This window comes from Molossus molossus, unplaced genomic scaffold, assembly GCF_014108415.1.
Source record: "Molossus molossus isolate mMolMol1 unplaced genomic scaffold, mMolMol1.p scaffold_m16_p_10, whole genome shotgun sequence".
Taxonomy (NCBI): Eukaryota; Metazoa; Chordata; class Mammalia; order Chiroptera; family Molossidae; genus Molossus; species Molossus molossus.
In genome coordinates, this window is record NW_023425345.1 from 23,382,420 (window position 1) to 23,396,612 (window position 14,193).

The following is a 14,193-nucleotide window of genomic DNA, read 5'->3' on the forward strand; positions in this document are numbered from 1 at the left end:
TATCCTCGACTGAGAATTAAAAATAAAAAATTACTTCTGTATGCATGGCAATATTATTTTCAACTATTTTCCATGGTTAAATTGTGCAAACCCTCATCTATGCTTTATTCCGTCCATACACTGGAACCCATTCCATCTACCTACTCAAAGACTTTTACCTTGTAATTTTCTCTCTCTTTCTGTCTCTGGAATCATTAATTTTTTTCCTGCTGGTTCACTCACCTTACTTTACTAAAATATGTGATATAATATATTTTATTTTTAAAATAAGCAAAAAAAAATGTCCTGTTCAACCCCTCACACACTTGTACACATATCACCTTATTTCTTGAATTCTCTTAACAACAAAAGGGTTAAAGAACTCTCTCTGCCTGCTATCTCTTCCTGCTTTTCCTGGACCCACTTTTCCCCTCACTATTCTATAAAAATGCTTCTGTCCCAGTCACCATTAGCCTTCATAGTAACACATCCAAAGGTTGTTTCTCAAGATTCACCTTAACCTACAAGCAGCATTTGACAGAACTGATTCTTAAAATTCTTCTCCAAAAAAAAATTATTCATGAGAAGGGATGAAGAAAAATGAAAATTAACTTTGGAGTCATCAAAGACCTAAAGAAAATAAAGATAAAAGCAAAAAAGAGAAAAACTGGCCACAAGGAGGAGCCAGAGGATGAGTATAGGATGGAATTTATCTTAAAATGTATATTCATCCAATCAGATTAATAAAATGTCCTGCTTAAAATAAAGGGTTATAAGGACAGACTGTTTGATTCCACTCCTGGCTCTCATAACAGAAAATCCTAGCTTTTTTCAAGAAATAAACAGTATTTAATTTGTGTAAGAGGTTAGTAAGTAAGAGGTGAACTAACAATTTTAATGCAGAAGACTGAGAGAGGGAACAGGATATTACCAATAAATGCACTGAAGGATTAGCTTAAAGGTGATGTACATTAAAAAGTCTACAAAAAGATATCACCAACTGCAAAATACTCAGTTCCTTTATGTTTTTCAGTTTAAAGATACTATTATAGCATTCACAGTAGTCAACATTTTCTTTCTGTCTTTCTCTTTTACACATCTACTGACCATCATTATATGTTGATCAGTCTTATCCACAATGGTATGCATTCCACTAATTTCCTTTCTTATTGCATCTATAACTTGTAATTGTGATCCTAGTGCCTTTTACTCATTCTTCAGCTATCAATATAGATAATAGAGTCCAGACAATGACATCATACTGTAGTGGAAAGAACTTGGAGGTAGATGGTACTACTTTCTACAAGAAATGTGATAATAGAAAAGCCGCAAGATTCTTAAAATTCTATTTTTACATGTAGAATGAAAATGCTCATTTACATGTATGTATGTTTTCATTCATTCACCAATATCTATTAGACAGCAACTGTATGTCAGTCACTATTTTAGAGTCATGGAATACACTATTGAGGGGATAAATTATGAAAATTTAAGTATCTAGGAAAACTCTGTGTGTCAGATAGTTATAAGTGCTACAGAAAAGAGTAAAGCAAGGAAGAGGGATGAGACTGTGGGCTGGTTGTGGTGAGATGAGGTAAGTTGTTTTAAATAATGAAAAATAAAGGTTAGATAACAAAAATCTAAGATTTTTATGCTCCATTAGAACCAGTGCTATGACTGTCTACATGAATATTTGCCACCAATTTTTGTGTCTAAAATAAAATGAACATTACTTAAATAGTTGCTTTAAAATAAAAGAGAAATATTATGTTAAAGTGCCTCTTAATCTCTAAAATACTAAACAAGTAAAGGTTTTAATTTCAAATTCATAGTCATAAGTCTGTTTGGAATAAAGAACTATTTTTTCAGGGTGTGTGTGTGTGTGTGTGTGTGTTTTAGTTTCTTGAACTATGAAAAGAGGGAGCAGTAGAATATACACACAAAAATAAAATATGTCAACAACATGCCTTGTAGTGTTGATTAAGAGATATCTAGCAAAGCCTTAGGTTTTGGAAAAGGGGGGAAAGCATTTGTCATATCTCTCTGTTTTTCCTGCAGTTCTCTGATTAATTGTTGCTGGGTAACTCAGCTTGCATGTATAGGATATGTATAGGGAGAAAGCAGAATTAAGACTAAATGTTACAATGAGCTCCTTTGGCCCTGAGAGTCTCTGTACTCAACTAGCACATATTTAATACGACAAAGACATGCTTGGGGAATACAAATGAAGGCAAATATATTTTTATGAAAAATAAATCTAGATATAAGACCCTCATTCTGTGACTAGAGTTATCAACCGGTCCCCTCCCAAAAAAGCATTGCAATCCAGAAGCTGAAATATAGCAAATGAGTGTCATCAGAGGCTTGGTGTTACCCATTTCTGCTTTACCTATTTCTGGTGTTAAATAAACAGTTTTAAGAATTCATGGATCGCCCTCTCTGATTTGGCTCAGTGGTTAGAGCATTGGCCTGTGGTCCAGAGAGACCCGGGTTTGGTTTCCCCCTAAGGGCACATACCTTGGTTGCCCTGGTTGGTCGTGCCGGTGGCAGCCACTCGATGTGTCCCTTTCACGTCGATGTTTCTCTCTCTTTCTTCCTCTCTCTCCCTCCCACTCTATCTGAACAAAAAAATGGAAAAATGTCCTCGGGCGAGGATAAAAATAAATAAAGAAGAATTCATGGATTAAGATGCAAGACCAGCACATTCATGGTAGTTTACAAAAGAAATAAATGGCATATTTTTATAATTAAACCAATTACCCAAGACCTAGAGAATACGGAAACACCAACAAAACAAATTTCATACCTTCTTAAATTTTCTGTTAATTGAACAAGAAAATATTTAAAATAATTATAAGTTCTTCCAAATGTCCACTAATTTTCCATTTACACATTTGATTTACTATAACTATAAATTTTTAGAAGTTACCTACATGGCTACGAAGAGAACAGTCAGGTTTTATTGAAAAGGTGCTATTTGAACCATAACCTCCACACTCTTCTCTCTGTCACTTAAGAAAGGAAGTTTTCTGGCCCTGAAATTTTAGCAAAAATTTACAAGTCCCCTAATGACAAAGTAGATAGCACCCTCGCCAATACTTCTACTGTAAGTACAGCAGCTAGCTTTCTATGGCTGTTCTTAGACTTTCAATATAAGCTAAAATGACAATTAAAAATCCATCTTATAAAGTTAAATGTGTGGAATAAATATTATGTTGTGATATAAAGGACATTAGAAAATGATTTCTTCTAAAAAAAAAAAAAAAAAAAAAAAGCTCTTCAAGTATAGCACCTGAAATTACATGATTTTATTGAATTAGGAATTTTCCATTCCTGGAAATTCACTTGAAAGTGCAAACATTACCAAAAGGTAACATGTCAAGTCACTAACTCTGCGTTATTTCACTTTATTTGATGTTTTTCTTTGATGCCTAATCCTAAGCCTCATGTGGAGTCCTTGAATTCCTGAATAATTTGACTTATTTGGTTGAATTTTAGGTCATAATTAGGAATGGTCTCTTCTGACATAAGACCATGAAACATCTAATTTAGCTGGTATTAGACCAAATGATATTAGTTTTCCTCCTCACGAGGGAGACTATATATCGGAGTTTTTCCCCTGCATTATCATCAGAAATTAGTTTATTTAAACAATGTGATTCAGACTCTGTTGGGGTTAAGATCAAGCATGAACCTTTGTTCTTTGAAAGGGTACACATGATAGGATATCCCTTCATTTAGAGTTGAAGATAAGGAAGCAACAAGCAAATGTTGTTATCTACTTCTTTCCACAAGTTATTATTATTTTTGTGTTTTTATATTTAAGGTTCATATCCTTCTAAGTAGTTATGAAAGAGTTTCCTGGAAAGAAAAAGAAAAAACAAAGAAAAAAAAAAAACACATGCCCCCAACTCAGGGCTCCACCTTACAAGAGAGAGGAGGATCACAAACCGACAGACACAGAAATCATAAAAGTGGACACAACATTTTGCAAAGTCATTGGACCCTGAGCTCACTTGCAGTGCAAAGAAAGCCATGCAGGATGAAGACGGATACGTCATATTAAATGTTAAAACTCGCAAACCAGCTATCACCTCAGGTAAGAATGCCCAAAGCCAGCAATTTAAAAATTAATTACATAGATGAATCAACTCTAGTTTCTTTTTCTTTTTCTTTTTCTTTTTTTTTAACTAGTATAGCACATATAGTTTTATTTTCCTGAATTGTCCTATTTTTCTATAGCATTTGAATAGTATCTACATAGGCTCACACAGACTTGTTTGCAATGCAAACAAGAAAAGATACCGGCAAACACTACTTTAAGCTTATAGAGTTCAATGCCAAAGGGACTAGAAACCCCAGTTTTTAAAATGTCAGCAAATGGGTGTGATTCTCTAGGTCTTGTTTATTAAAGCAGTTATTTATGTGAATGACCACAAAACAAAACAAAGACAAACACACAAGATTTTAAGTTATATTTTGACTCAGAGAGAAGTCCTCTGAGGGTGGGAGTGGATGTGTGGAGTGGGAGTGGGTTGTGCATCCTGCTGATGGTCACCAGGGGAACACTGGCAGAATCTGCCAGAGATGCTGTTTACATCATTCCAAAAATTCTAAGTAGGCAGGGCCAGGAGTGTCGCTGCCCCATGACTATGTCACACCACCTGTTTCCTGGCATTTTCATTGCATTTCCACAGATGACCCTGCTCCCTCATCACTGTGGCGTGTGATGGCTTTGATTCTGCTGGTCTTGTGCATCGGGTCGGTTGTTGGACTCGTGACTCTGGGGATTATGTGTAAGTGTTGCCTCATTGCTAAAGACTACATCTGAGAAAGGCGATACCTAAGCTTGTCGGGATTTGTCCATTTGTTACTACTCAAATCATCCTATACATAGCTGTCAGGATATTCTCGTTAAAGGGGAACTCTGAGCTTTCTCTCCAGATTAAAATCACCTTTTAAATTTTGTATTAATTAAAAATTATTTTCAAGAATTTTAGACTGGTTCTTAAGTTTCTCCCCAGCATGTTTCCACACTATCTTTGGAAAATTTGTTCTCACTATCCTGCATATCTTGAGATCTAGTCAACATGGAGTTTTCTCAGTTTCACAAATAAATACTGTCCCTTTGCCTAAGGTTTTGCTTATTATATTACCTCTTCCTAAAATGTCCTCCTTCCCATTTTGTTTAATGAATGTATTTACTTCCGCTAAGAGAGCATTCATATTCCACCTAATTTATAAATACTTCCCCTATAAATCTAAAAGCCCTCCAATGTCATATTAACATCTGTGTAGTCGTTATTTTTTGTGTTCCTGTTTATTTTTCATAAGACATTTTCTAATATTTCATTCACCATTTTTATTTACCTGAATATCCCAGTACTTCCAGCATAACAAAAATCAATATGTATTTTTAAAATAATTTAAAGAAATCTTTGAAACAACAGCTGTGGATGCAGTTTGTTGATGGCATTTTCTTACTTGTGATTATCTCCTTTAAAAAGTTCATTTCTTCTTTCGGATAGCCCTCAACTGTCAGCTTTGCTTAGTTCTTAATTTGTTCTTTATCACCCCCTTTATCCTGATGGCCTTCAGCACTCATTTATTCATGTGTATCTAGTATAACGATTTTCACCCCAAGTGCCCCAAGAATGTTTAAAACATGTAATATCTGTCTATTTAGGGGCATTAACCTCTTTTCCTTTAGATCGCCAAAGTAAAAAATGACGACAGCCAATACAACAATAGCCATCCAGTGTGAATGAATAAAAATTATTCCCATTTTTTTTTGTCAGATGGGCAAAAAATATTTTTGTGTGCCTCTGAATTTTAGTCATTAGTTTATGTATGCCATGAAATGAAAAGGGTTGAAAATTGCTGATCTAGTAAGCACTTGCATAGAATGATAGTCCTAATGAAATTGGTTTACAGAAAGGTCTTCGCATTATCTTTATGATCCTCATTACAAATCATTAACTAATTTTTACACGTAGCTGTCAAGCAGCATAACTACCTACAAATCGAGAATAAAAATCTCTCGGGAATTCTGCAACAATTATTAACAAACCAGTACTGCCAAGATTTAATAAAACCATCAGAAAAAAAGGACAATCTCAGTAAGTATGATTTGGTAACTTTATCTCCCCTACCCCTGAAGTATTTCCTTGATGCTATCTGTGGGAAATTTTGAGATCTGTAGGAAACATTGAATTTAGGGAAAAAGAGAGTCCTATTTAGACTAAAAGACCTGCTATGCTTGATTTCTCCTTAAGGCCAGAAGGGTAGCCCTTGTGACAAAAATTGGAGAAATTTTGAAGGTAGTTGCTATGGATTCTTCAGGCACAACTTGACCTGGGAAGAGAGCAAGAGGTACTGCACCAACCTGAACGCGACTCTACTGAAGATTGCCAACCAGAAGATTCTCGTAAGGAGATCCCCAAGTCAAATATTTTGAAACCATGAGGAGAAAAATCTGAAGTGAAACATTTTACCATTTAAAAAGATTTTCTCATGCCTTCTAGTTTATGCTAATCTGAGAACCTTATCAAGCTCAGTAAAAATTACAATATTTTCTTACTGAGTACTTTTTGTGCTAAAACAAGCGGACTTGGTACAATTCTAAATATCAATATAATTCATTGATATTAGCATAGACATATAATCTGTTTTCTTTGTTTGTTTTTGGTCCAGGGTCTTATAGTGAAGCTTTGTCTTTGTGTCTTTAAAGAAATGTGTAAATGTTCTGACCGTTATTTTTATCTGGGTTTGCAACAGGAATACATCAAATCCAGGACTGCATTAATTCGTTGGGTTGGATTGTCCCGCAAGAACTCCAGTCCAGTCTGGAAGTGGGAAGATGGCTCAGCTCCCTTCAAAAATATGTAAGTCACTGGACACAAGGCACACCTAGCAATTTTTACTTCCGAGATACTCTATCTTCTTGAATGCAAGTTACTTAAAAGCTGGGAGGTAGCTCTGTATCCTACTGTGGGCTCTGAAGCTGAGTAACTCACATCCTCACCCTAACAGAACACTTTTTGTCTTCTGCCATAAGTCACAGCCCACCTCTATTCCCAATATTTTTCCTCACTCGTTTCTACTGACTACTTTACTATAAGAGCATTTTATGTCTTTCTTTTTAGATTAATCGAATTCTCTTTGCAGATTGTAGAACAAAATTATCCTTATTATTTGATGGTTGAAAGTTATTCACGATTCTTTTGACTTTTTTGTAGCATTTACCTACTCTTCTACCTTAGGGGTCTCCATGAATCAGGCACAACATCATCCACAAGGTGGTTCTGATGTCCATGTCAAAAGCCTCCCTCTTTCTACAAATAATCCAGGCAAAGGAGACAATTACGTTGTTATTGAATGTGGCTTTCCAATCTTCAGTCTCAATACCCTTTGTTCATCTTGTATATCAAGACCACAACGTCTCTCCCATTAAAAGTTGAACCAATTAATTAAAATTTATACAATATGATTATTGCTTGCATGTTTAAGTAATTAATTTGCAAATATTTATTAAGTATTTATGATGAGTAGGAGACAAAGATATTTCAACTACAAGCAAGCCTTTTCACAGACCTTGGGCTTTATCTCCTATCACTTGCCTTGTTCACAATATTGCAAGCAAACTGGTGTTCTCTCTGTTCTTTCAACAAATCAGTATCCAGTAGCAATAATGTAAGTTCCCCAGAAGACAGGACCTTATCTTTCTTAACCACTCTATCATCACCACAGAAAATAACATTGGCACATATAGTAGGCATCTCAGATATTTGGCAAATGAATTAATAAATATACATTTTCTGTCCTCTTGTCATAAGCAGTGTGGCAGAGAATATGAACAAGTTGACAGGCAGCTACAATATAGTGTACTGTCTTATATCTGCTACTTATAACATAAACCTTTATTTCAAAAATATTCAATCAACTTACTTTTCCATGAGCTCATTTCCACCCTGTGCCCCATGAGGTACCCTATCTCCTCTCTGCTCATCTAAATCCTACCCTTCTAAAACTACCCTTAGTTTTAGATAAAACTAAAGTATTATCTTCTATAAAAATATAAAAAGAGCTCTGGCTGGTTTGGCTCAGCGGTTGGAGCATCAGCCTGCAGACCAGAGTCTCAGGTTCAATTCCGGTCAAGGGCATTTACCGCGGTTTTGGTTCATCCCCGGCCCTAGTCAGGGTCTTGCTGGAGGCAACCAATCGATGTGTCTCTCTCACATTGAAGTTTCTCTCTCTCTCTTTCTCCCTCCCTCCCTCCTTCTTTCCCACTCTATCTGAAAATAAATGAAAAAATATCCTCGAGTGAGGATTAAAAAAAAGATAAAAAGAAAAAGTCTTTCCAATCATTCAGATTCCCATCCATCTCTTCCTTTGGGCTATCATTGTACCTAATGTTCACTTGCTGCTTAATCTTGTTCTACCTTAAATTACTACTGAGCCCTACCAATGTACATACTTGATACTCTCAAGCAGATAGGGAGTCTCTTAGAAATCTGAATGATGTTAACTTTCTTTTCCCCATAATTTTGTCTCCACTTTATGTAACAAAATTGTACACAGAGTTTGATTGCTGATTGTTTGGTTTTCAAAGGAACTCATGTTTACCTTTTTCATTCACAGGACTGAGCTTTCTGAAAATGCAAGAGAAAATATGAATTGTGCTTATTTTCATAATGGAAAAATTCACCCTACCTTTTGTGAGAACAAACATTATTTAATGTGTGAGAAAAAGGAAGGTATGGCAAAGGTGGCCACAGTAGTTTAATGCTAAGAGATGGGAAGGATGTCACTGATAAATGCTGAATTATATAATAAATGCTCTGGATGAAAGAATCACAGGACATAAAATTGCTTATTTTTCCCTTTAACCCCCTTGGACTCATCTTTACATTCTGTTTATACCAACACCGCTCAGTGCTCTCTTTATATGTCCCTTTATACTAAGGGATACCGTAGTCCCTTCTTTATACATCCAGAAGCTAGTCTGTGAGTTGATTGTTTCCCAATTGTTCTTTTTTTATTAATTTTCTTTCTTCTTGTCTTCCATTCCTAATTATCTCTACATTTTATAATTCACTGCATCTTCAGACATAAATACATACATTTCAAATTAGAACAAGAAAGGTTAGGGCTTAGTTGACTTAAGCTGTGCAAAATATTTAAGTTTGAAACTATATAAAATACCTAACTTTCAAAGACAACATAAAGTAGTAGATAGAATATGAATCTTGGAATCAGTAGAATAATTTTATTGTGTGATCACTTATGTAAAGTGCAACCATGGGCCAGTCATGTAGCCTCAACTTTCATTTTCTTATATTTAAAATAGAATAATACCTGGCTTATATACCTCACAGTTCTACAACATAAAATAAAACTTCAGAGTATTAACTACATCAGGAACTTCATGAAGGCAGACACCACAACTTTCCTATTTGCTATTCTATGCCCAGCACCAAACACAGCTTCTGCCTCACAAGAAACAGAAAAAAATACTGACTTCTCATTGTGTGAGACAGTTCATTACAAAACACTACAATCAGTAAAACACTGTACAAAGTTCTATTCCAATTCTACCTCTTGTAAGATTCAACAGCAGTAATTTTCTGTGCAAAGAAGGAAAATATACTTTGCAAGAAACCTGATGGGATTTAAAAATGAATAAATGCTTCTTAACAAGGCCATAGGCTAGGAGACAGACCACCAAGTAAAAATATTTTATCTAGTTCTTTTCCTGGCAGCTCTATGCTTAGTTTTTGCTGAGTAACTCATGAAATATTTATAGACATGTGGAGAGGCACCCTTTACAGGATAACAGGCCAACATTGCATTTCCTTGCCGCAGCTTTGCTCAAGGTACACTTTCTTCTTAAGTTAGTGCTAATAAAATTTATAAACATGATTCTCAAACATCTTAACTAAGATGTTTGTGAAAACACTAGAAATTCAAATACAAAAAGTTATGGTACTCAGTTGAAAAGCTAAGGAGAGCCCTGGCTGGTTTGCTCAGTGGTTAGAGCATCAACTCATGTACCAAAGAGTTACGGGTTCAATTCTGGTCAAGGGCACGAACCTTGATTGGTCATAGCTCTGGTTGAGGTCGTATAGGAGGCAACCAATCCACGTGTCTCTCTCCTATCAATGTGTCCTTCTCTCTCTCTCTCTCTCTCTCTCTCTCTCTCTCTCTCTCTCTCGCCCCTCCCACTCTATCTTAAGATAAATGGAAAAGTATCTATGGCACAACACAATTTCAAAGAATGATATATTAGTCCACGGCAAAAATACAATTACAAATGTAGCCAATTAAACTGTGTTTACGAGAATTGCCTTTTTTGGTACTCACATCAAAAGCATTTTGAACATGAGATCAAAATAGCACAGATTTTAATAGCACAGGTACTATGATTAGATCACCTGGTTTAAATACTAATTCTTGCACTTACTACATAGGTAAACTTCGGTAAATGATTTCTCTGTGTCTCATTTACAGCTAAGTTATAATACACTAATAGTAGTACTCATTTCATAGAGTTGTTGTGATGAGCAAAATAATTCATGTCAAAGTCCTTGGAAACAGTACTAGAAATATAATAAATAATAAATAAGAGGTAGTATGATTAAAAACATCAAATGTAAAACAAATAACATAATCTTCTATTAGGGGAGCCTAATAGTTCCCAAAGTAATTTATTAGAGAATATACTGTATTTGACAAAACTAGATCTTTTTGAACCTGATATTCAGTGCTGATAAAATTTAAAAGAATCTGAAAATTAAGGGCAACACTTTGAACTACGTTCCTGATATTAGTCTTAATGTACATTTGGTATGCTTGTGGTTTCTTCTTTTTTCTCCTGAAAATAGAAATCATTTCATTAAGTCACATTATTTTTCAGATCAAAATCTCAGGTCACATGAAAATTGTATAAAATACTTGGAGAATTTTTTGGATGTTCTTCATTTGCATCTTGAGATCTTCTTATCCACCCCCTGCCCTCCACCACCCCACCACCCCACCCCCGTGCCTTGCGAGGCAGAACCCAAATGAAGAGCATCCTCTGGGAAGACTTGGCCTCTGGTTCCCAGTTAATTCAGCTACAGGGAGATGCGAGCCGTGATCACAGGGTGAAAGGAGAGAATGGTCAGGGTATGTATTCCCCTGGCTCTCTCCCTACCATGCCTTGGTTTGACAAATGTTGGCCATGACCTCCATCAGGTCACAAAATTCCATTAAGCACCCTTCTCTTGACCCTTCAAGCATAAGGGTAGTAACAGCTCCCCAAAGCATATATCACCCCCCTTTTGCTTCCTTTAATTTTTACCAAAACCTTATAAACAGTATCTTTATGAATTGCCCTTGAGTGCCATTTGCTTCCTTCTCTAGCAAAGACAAGTGATCGATCCATTGAAATGCAGAAACAAAAGAAAACATTGCAATTTTGCAGACTGTTGGGGTTTGCAGACTGTAAATTACTGAGATAGGATCTTTGACCATAAGGACAAAAGACCAATAACAATTAAAGTATCAAATTTCTCAATACCATTGCAGTAGTCAGGATGTGGCAGAAAGGGCCATCTATCTACTAAATAATTCATGCTTCCCTTCTACAATGAAGTTGGCATAGAAAGTTTTCCAGCCAGGCAAAAGTTAGTTACATTTATCACGCCCAACCTTTAGATCCAAACATGGGCATTCCCTCAGTGCACACAGAGGGGTACGTTACTCCAGATGTGGATTTGCCATCTTCCCTTGTCCTTTCCAATGGCTAGAAGTGGAGGACTTGAATGTCTCACAAGATAGAAGATGTCTGGGTTCCATTTGGATGAAAACTACCCAGTAGCCAGGATTACTGGAGCTAGAATGCTATGTGTGCAAGAAATAAACTTTTACTGTGTTAAACAACTGATATTTTGAGATTTACTGGTCACAGCAAGTGCATTAGCCTAACTAATACAATGTGTAAATTTACTCTAGAGATGCAATCCCTTCCTAGCTTTCTTATTTAAAGGTACACAGTGATTGATGACTCCTTACACCCTGATTTGCCCAACATGAGCTATCTTTGCTATCTAGGTCATCCCCATGCTCTGTGTCCTATGCCAAATACAAGTGCATTTTTTTAAACACTTCTCTTCATTTTAACAGTAATCTAGTGCTATTACCATAACATCTTCTACATCTTAGAAACCAGACCAAAAACATATTCTATTACAGGTCATTTGAGTTCAGTTCCTTTCTCATTTCCTTCTTTAGCAAGTTGTGCTTTGGCTTAAACTTCATAAACTTCTACTTTCTGGATGAAGATGCATTTATTCTATTCCTTAAACCTTAGCATATTTTCCCACTGGTGTGTGAACAGCCAATTTCAGTTCTTTCAACAATCTACTCCTGACTACAAAAGGAGTTCCTTGTCTCAGCGTTTTGTGAGAACAGTCTCAGCTCTCAGAGCACCTCAGACATGCAGGATGAAGAAATCTATACTTCCCTTCAGTGGGATACTCCAACACCAAACTCTTGCCAGAAACATCTGTCTTCCACCAAATGTTCAGGTAACCAGTCTAATTATTTGGTCCAAGACTTTGCAGTTTATGTTTTGTTTCGTATTACATATTGAACCCAGGTGATTTTTCTAATGAAGTAAACCACTTTAGAGTATGATATTGTTCAGGATACACTAGCATTAAAAAATTAAATAAAGGGTAGGAGGAGTAAGTAAGGATGAAAAGGAAAAGAGCAATGGACTTGACAAATATGTAGTCTCTCTCTTTCTCTCTCTCTCTCTCTCTCTCTCTCTCTCTCTCTCTCTCTCTCAGACAAAGAATTCCTGGATTTGAAAAGTAAGTGAAAAAATAATTTTTAAAAATTATTTCAATTTCTCTATAAAACACTCCTTCACACGCTGGCCGGTTTGGCTCAGCAGTAGAGCATTGGACCATAGACCAAAGGGTGGTGCGTTTGATTTCCAGTCAAGGGCACATACCTGGGTTGCAGGTTCAGTGCCTAGTCCTGGTTGGGGTGGTTCAGTAGGCAAACAATGGATGTGTCTCTCTCACATCTTTCTCTCTTTTTTTCCCTCCCTCCCTCCCACTCTATCTAAAAAATCAAAGGAAAAATATCGTCAGTGAGGATTAACAACAACAAAAACAGTCCTTCACAAATTGTCTGATAAATATTAAGAAATAAAGAGAAAACAGACATTGAAAAACTGACACCATCTCATCAGCCTGAAGCTGTATGCTATAGCAATCATTTCTGTCTTTATTAAGGTCAATCTTTGTATTAGTTTCCTACTGTTGGGGTAACAAATAAACACAGACTCAAGGGCTTAGCACAACACAAGTTTATTATCTTACAGATCTAGAGACCAGAAGTCTGAAACGGATCTTACTGGGTCAAGGTACTGGCCGGGCTGCATTCCCTCTCCGAGGCTCTACAGGAGAATCCACTCCCTTGTGTTTCCCAGTTTCTAGAGCTGCATTTCTTACGTTCCATGGCTCACGACTTCTCCTCGGTCTTCAAGGCCAGCAGCATCAGGTCTGCTTTTGCCATCATATTGCACTACGTCCCTCTGATCTCCTACCTCTCATTCATAAGAGCCTAGACAGAAGAACAGAATAATCTCTCCATGCTAGAATCATTAATTTCATTGCATCTTAAAAACCTCTTTTGCTACATTAGGTGACATTTACAGGTTCTAGGGATCAGGACATGTGTATCTTGAGCAGGTACATTATTCACTTTACCAAATTATCCAAAGACACATTGTATCTATTTTTCTCTGATTAGTATTAAGAATACAACCAGTTACACAATCTTCATTTTTTTCTTACTGAATAATTGCAAAATTGCCAGGAAAAAAATATTCCTCATCCCAAACTATATGTTTAAAAAGAAATATCTTTGAACCTATTATGTTAAAGTGACACTGAGAAGAGATGAGGAGATACAACACAGTATTTTGTTTTCAAAAATTAAAGCTTGCCCTGGCTGGTCTGGCTTAGAGAGTTGGCCCAAGACAAAGGGTTATGGGTTCGATTCCCAATCAAGGGCATGTACCTGGGTTGCGGGTTTGATTCCCCCACCCCGGTCAGGGTTGTGCTGAAGGTAGCCAATTGGTGTGTCTCTCTCACATTGATGTTTCTCCCTCTCTCCCACCCTTTTTTCCACTCTATCTAAAAATCAATGAAAAAATAT

The 14,193-nt window shown here is 36.3% G+C and overlaps 1 protein-coding gene across 2 annotated transcripts; it reads left to right on the top strand.

Annotated features, from left to right (window-relative positions):
- Positions 1-3,859: 3,859 nt before the first annotated feature.
- On the top strand, positions 3,860-8,831 carry CLEC1B (C-type lectin domain family 1 member B). 2 transcript variants are annotated; one of them, XM_036252504.1, is made up of 6 exons: positions 3,872-4,078; positions 4,677-4,775; positions 5,976-6,098; positions 6,255-6,406; positions 6,757-6,863; positions 8,620-8,831. In XM_036252504.1, the coding sequence occupies exons 1-6, from the start codon at positions 4,015-4,017 to the stop codon at positions 8,762-8,764; spliced, it is 690 nt and encodes a 229-aa protein (XP_036108397.1). In that variant the 5' UTR covers positions 3,872-4,014; the 3' UTR covers positions 8,765-8,831. The 2 variants fall into 2 exon arrangements, with proteins under 2 accessions (XP_036108398.1, XP_036108397.1); XM_036252505.1 differs by lacking the exon at positions 5,976-6,098 and having other exon boundaries at positions 3,860-4,078.
- The last annotated feature ends 5,362 nt before the right edge of the window (positions 8,832-14,193 follow it).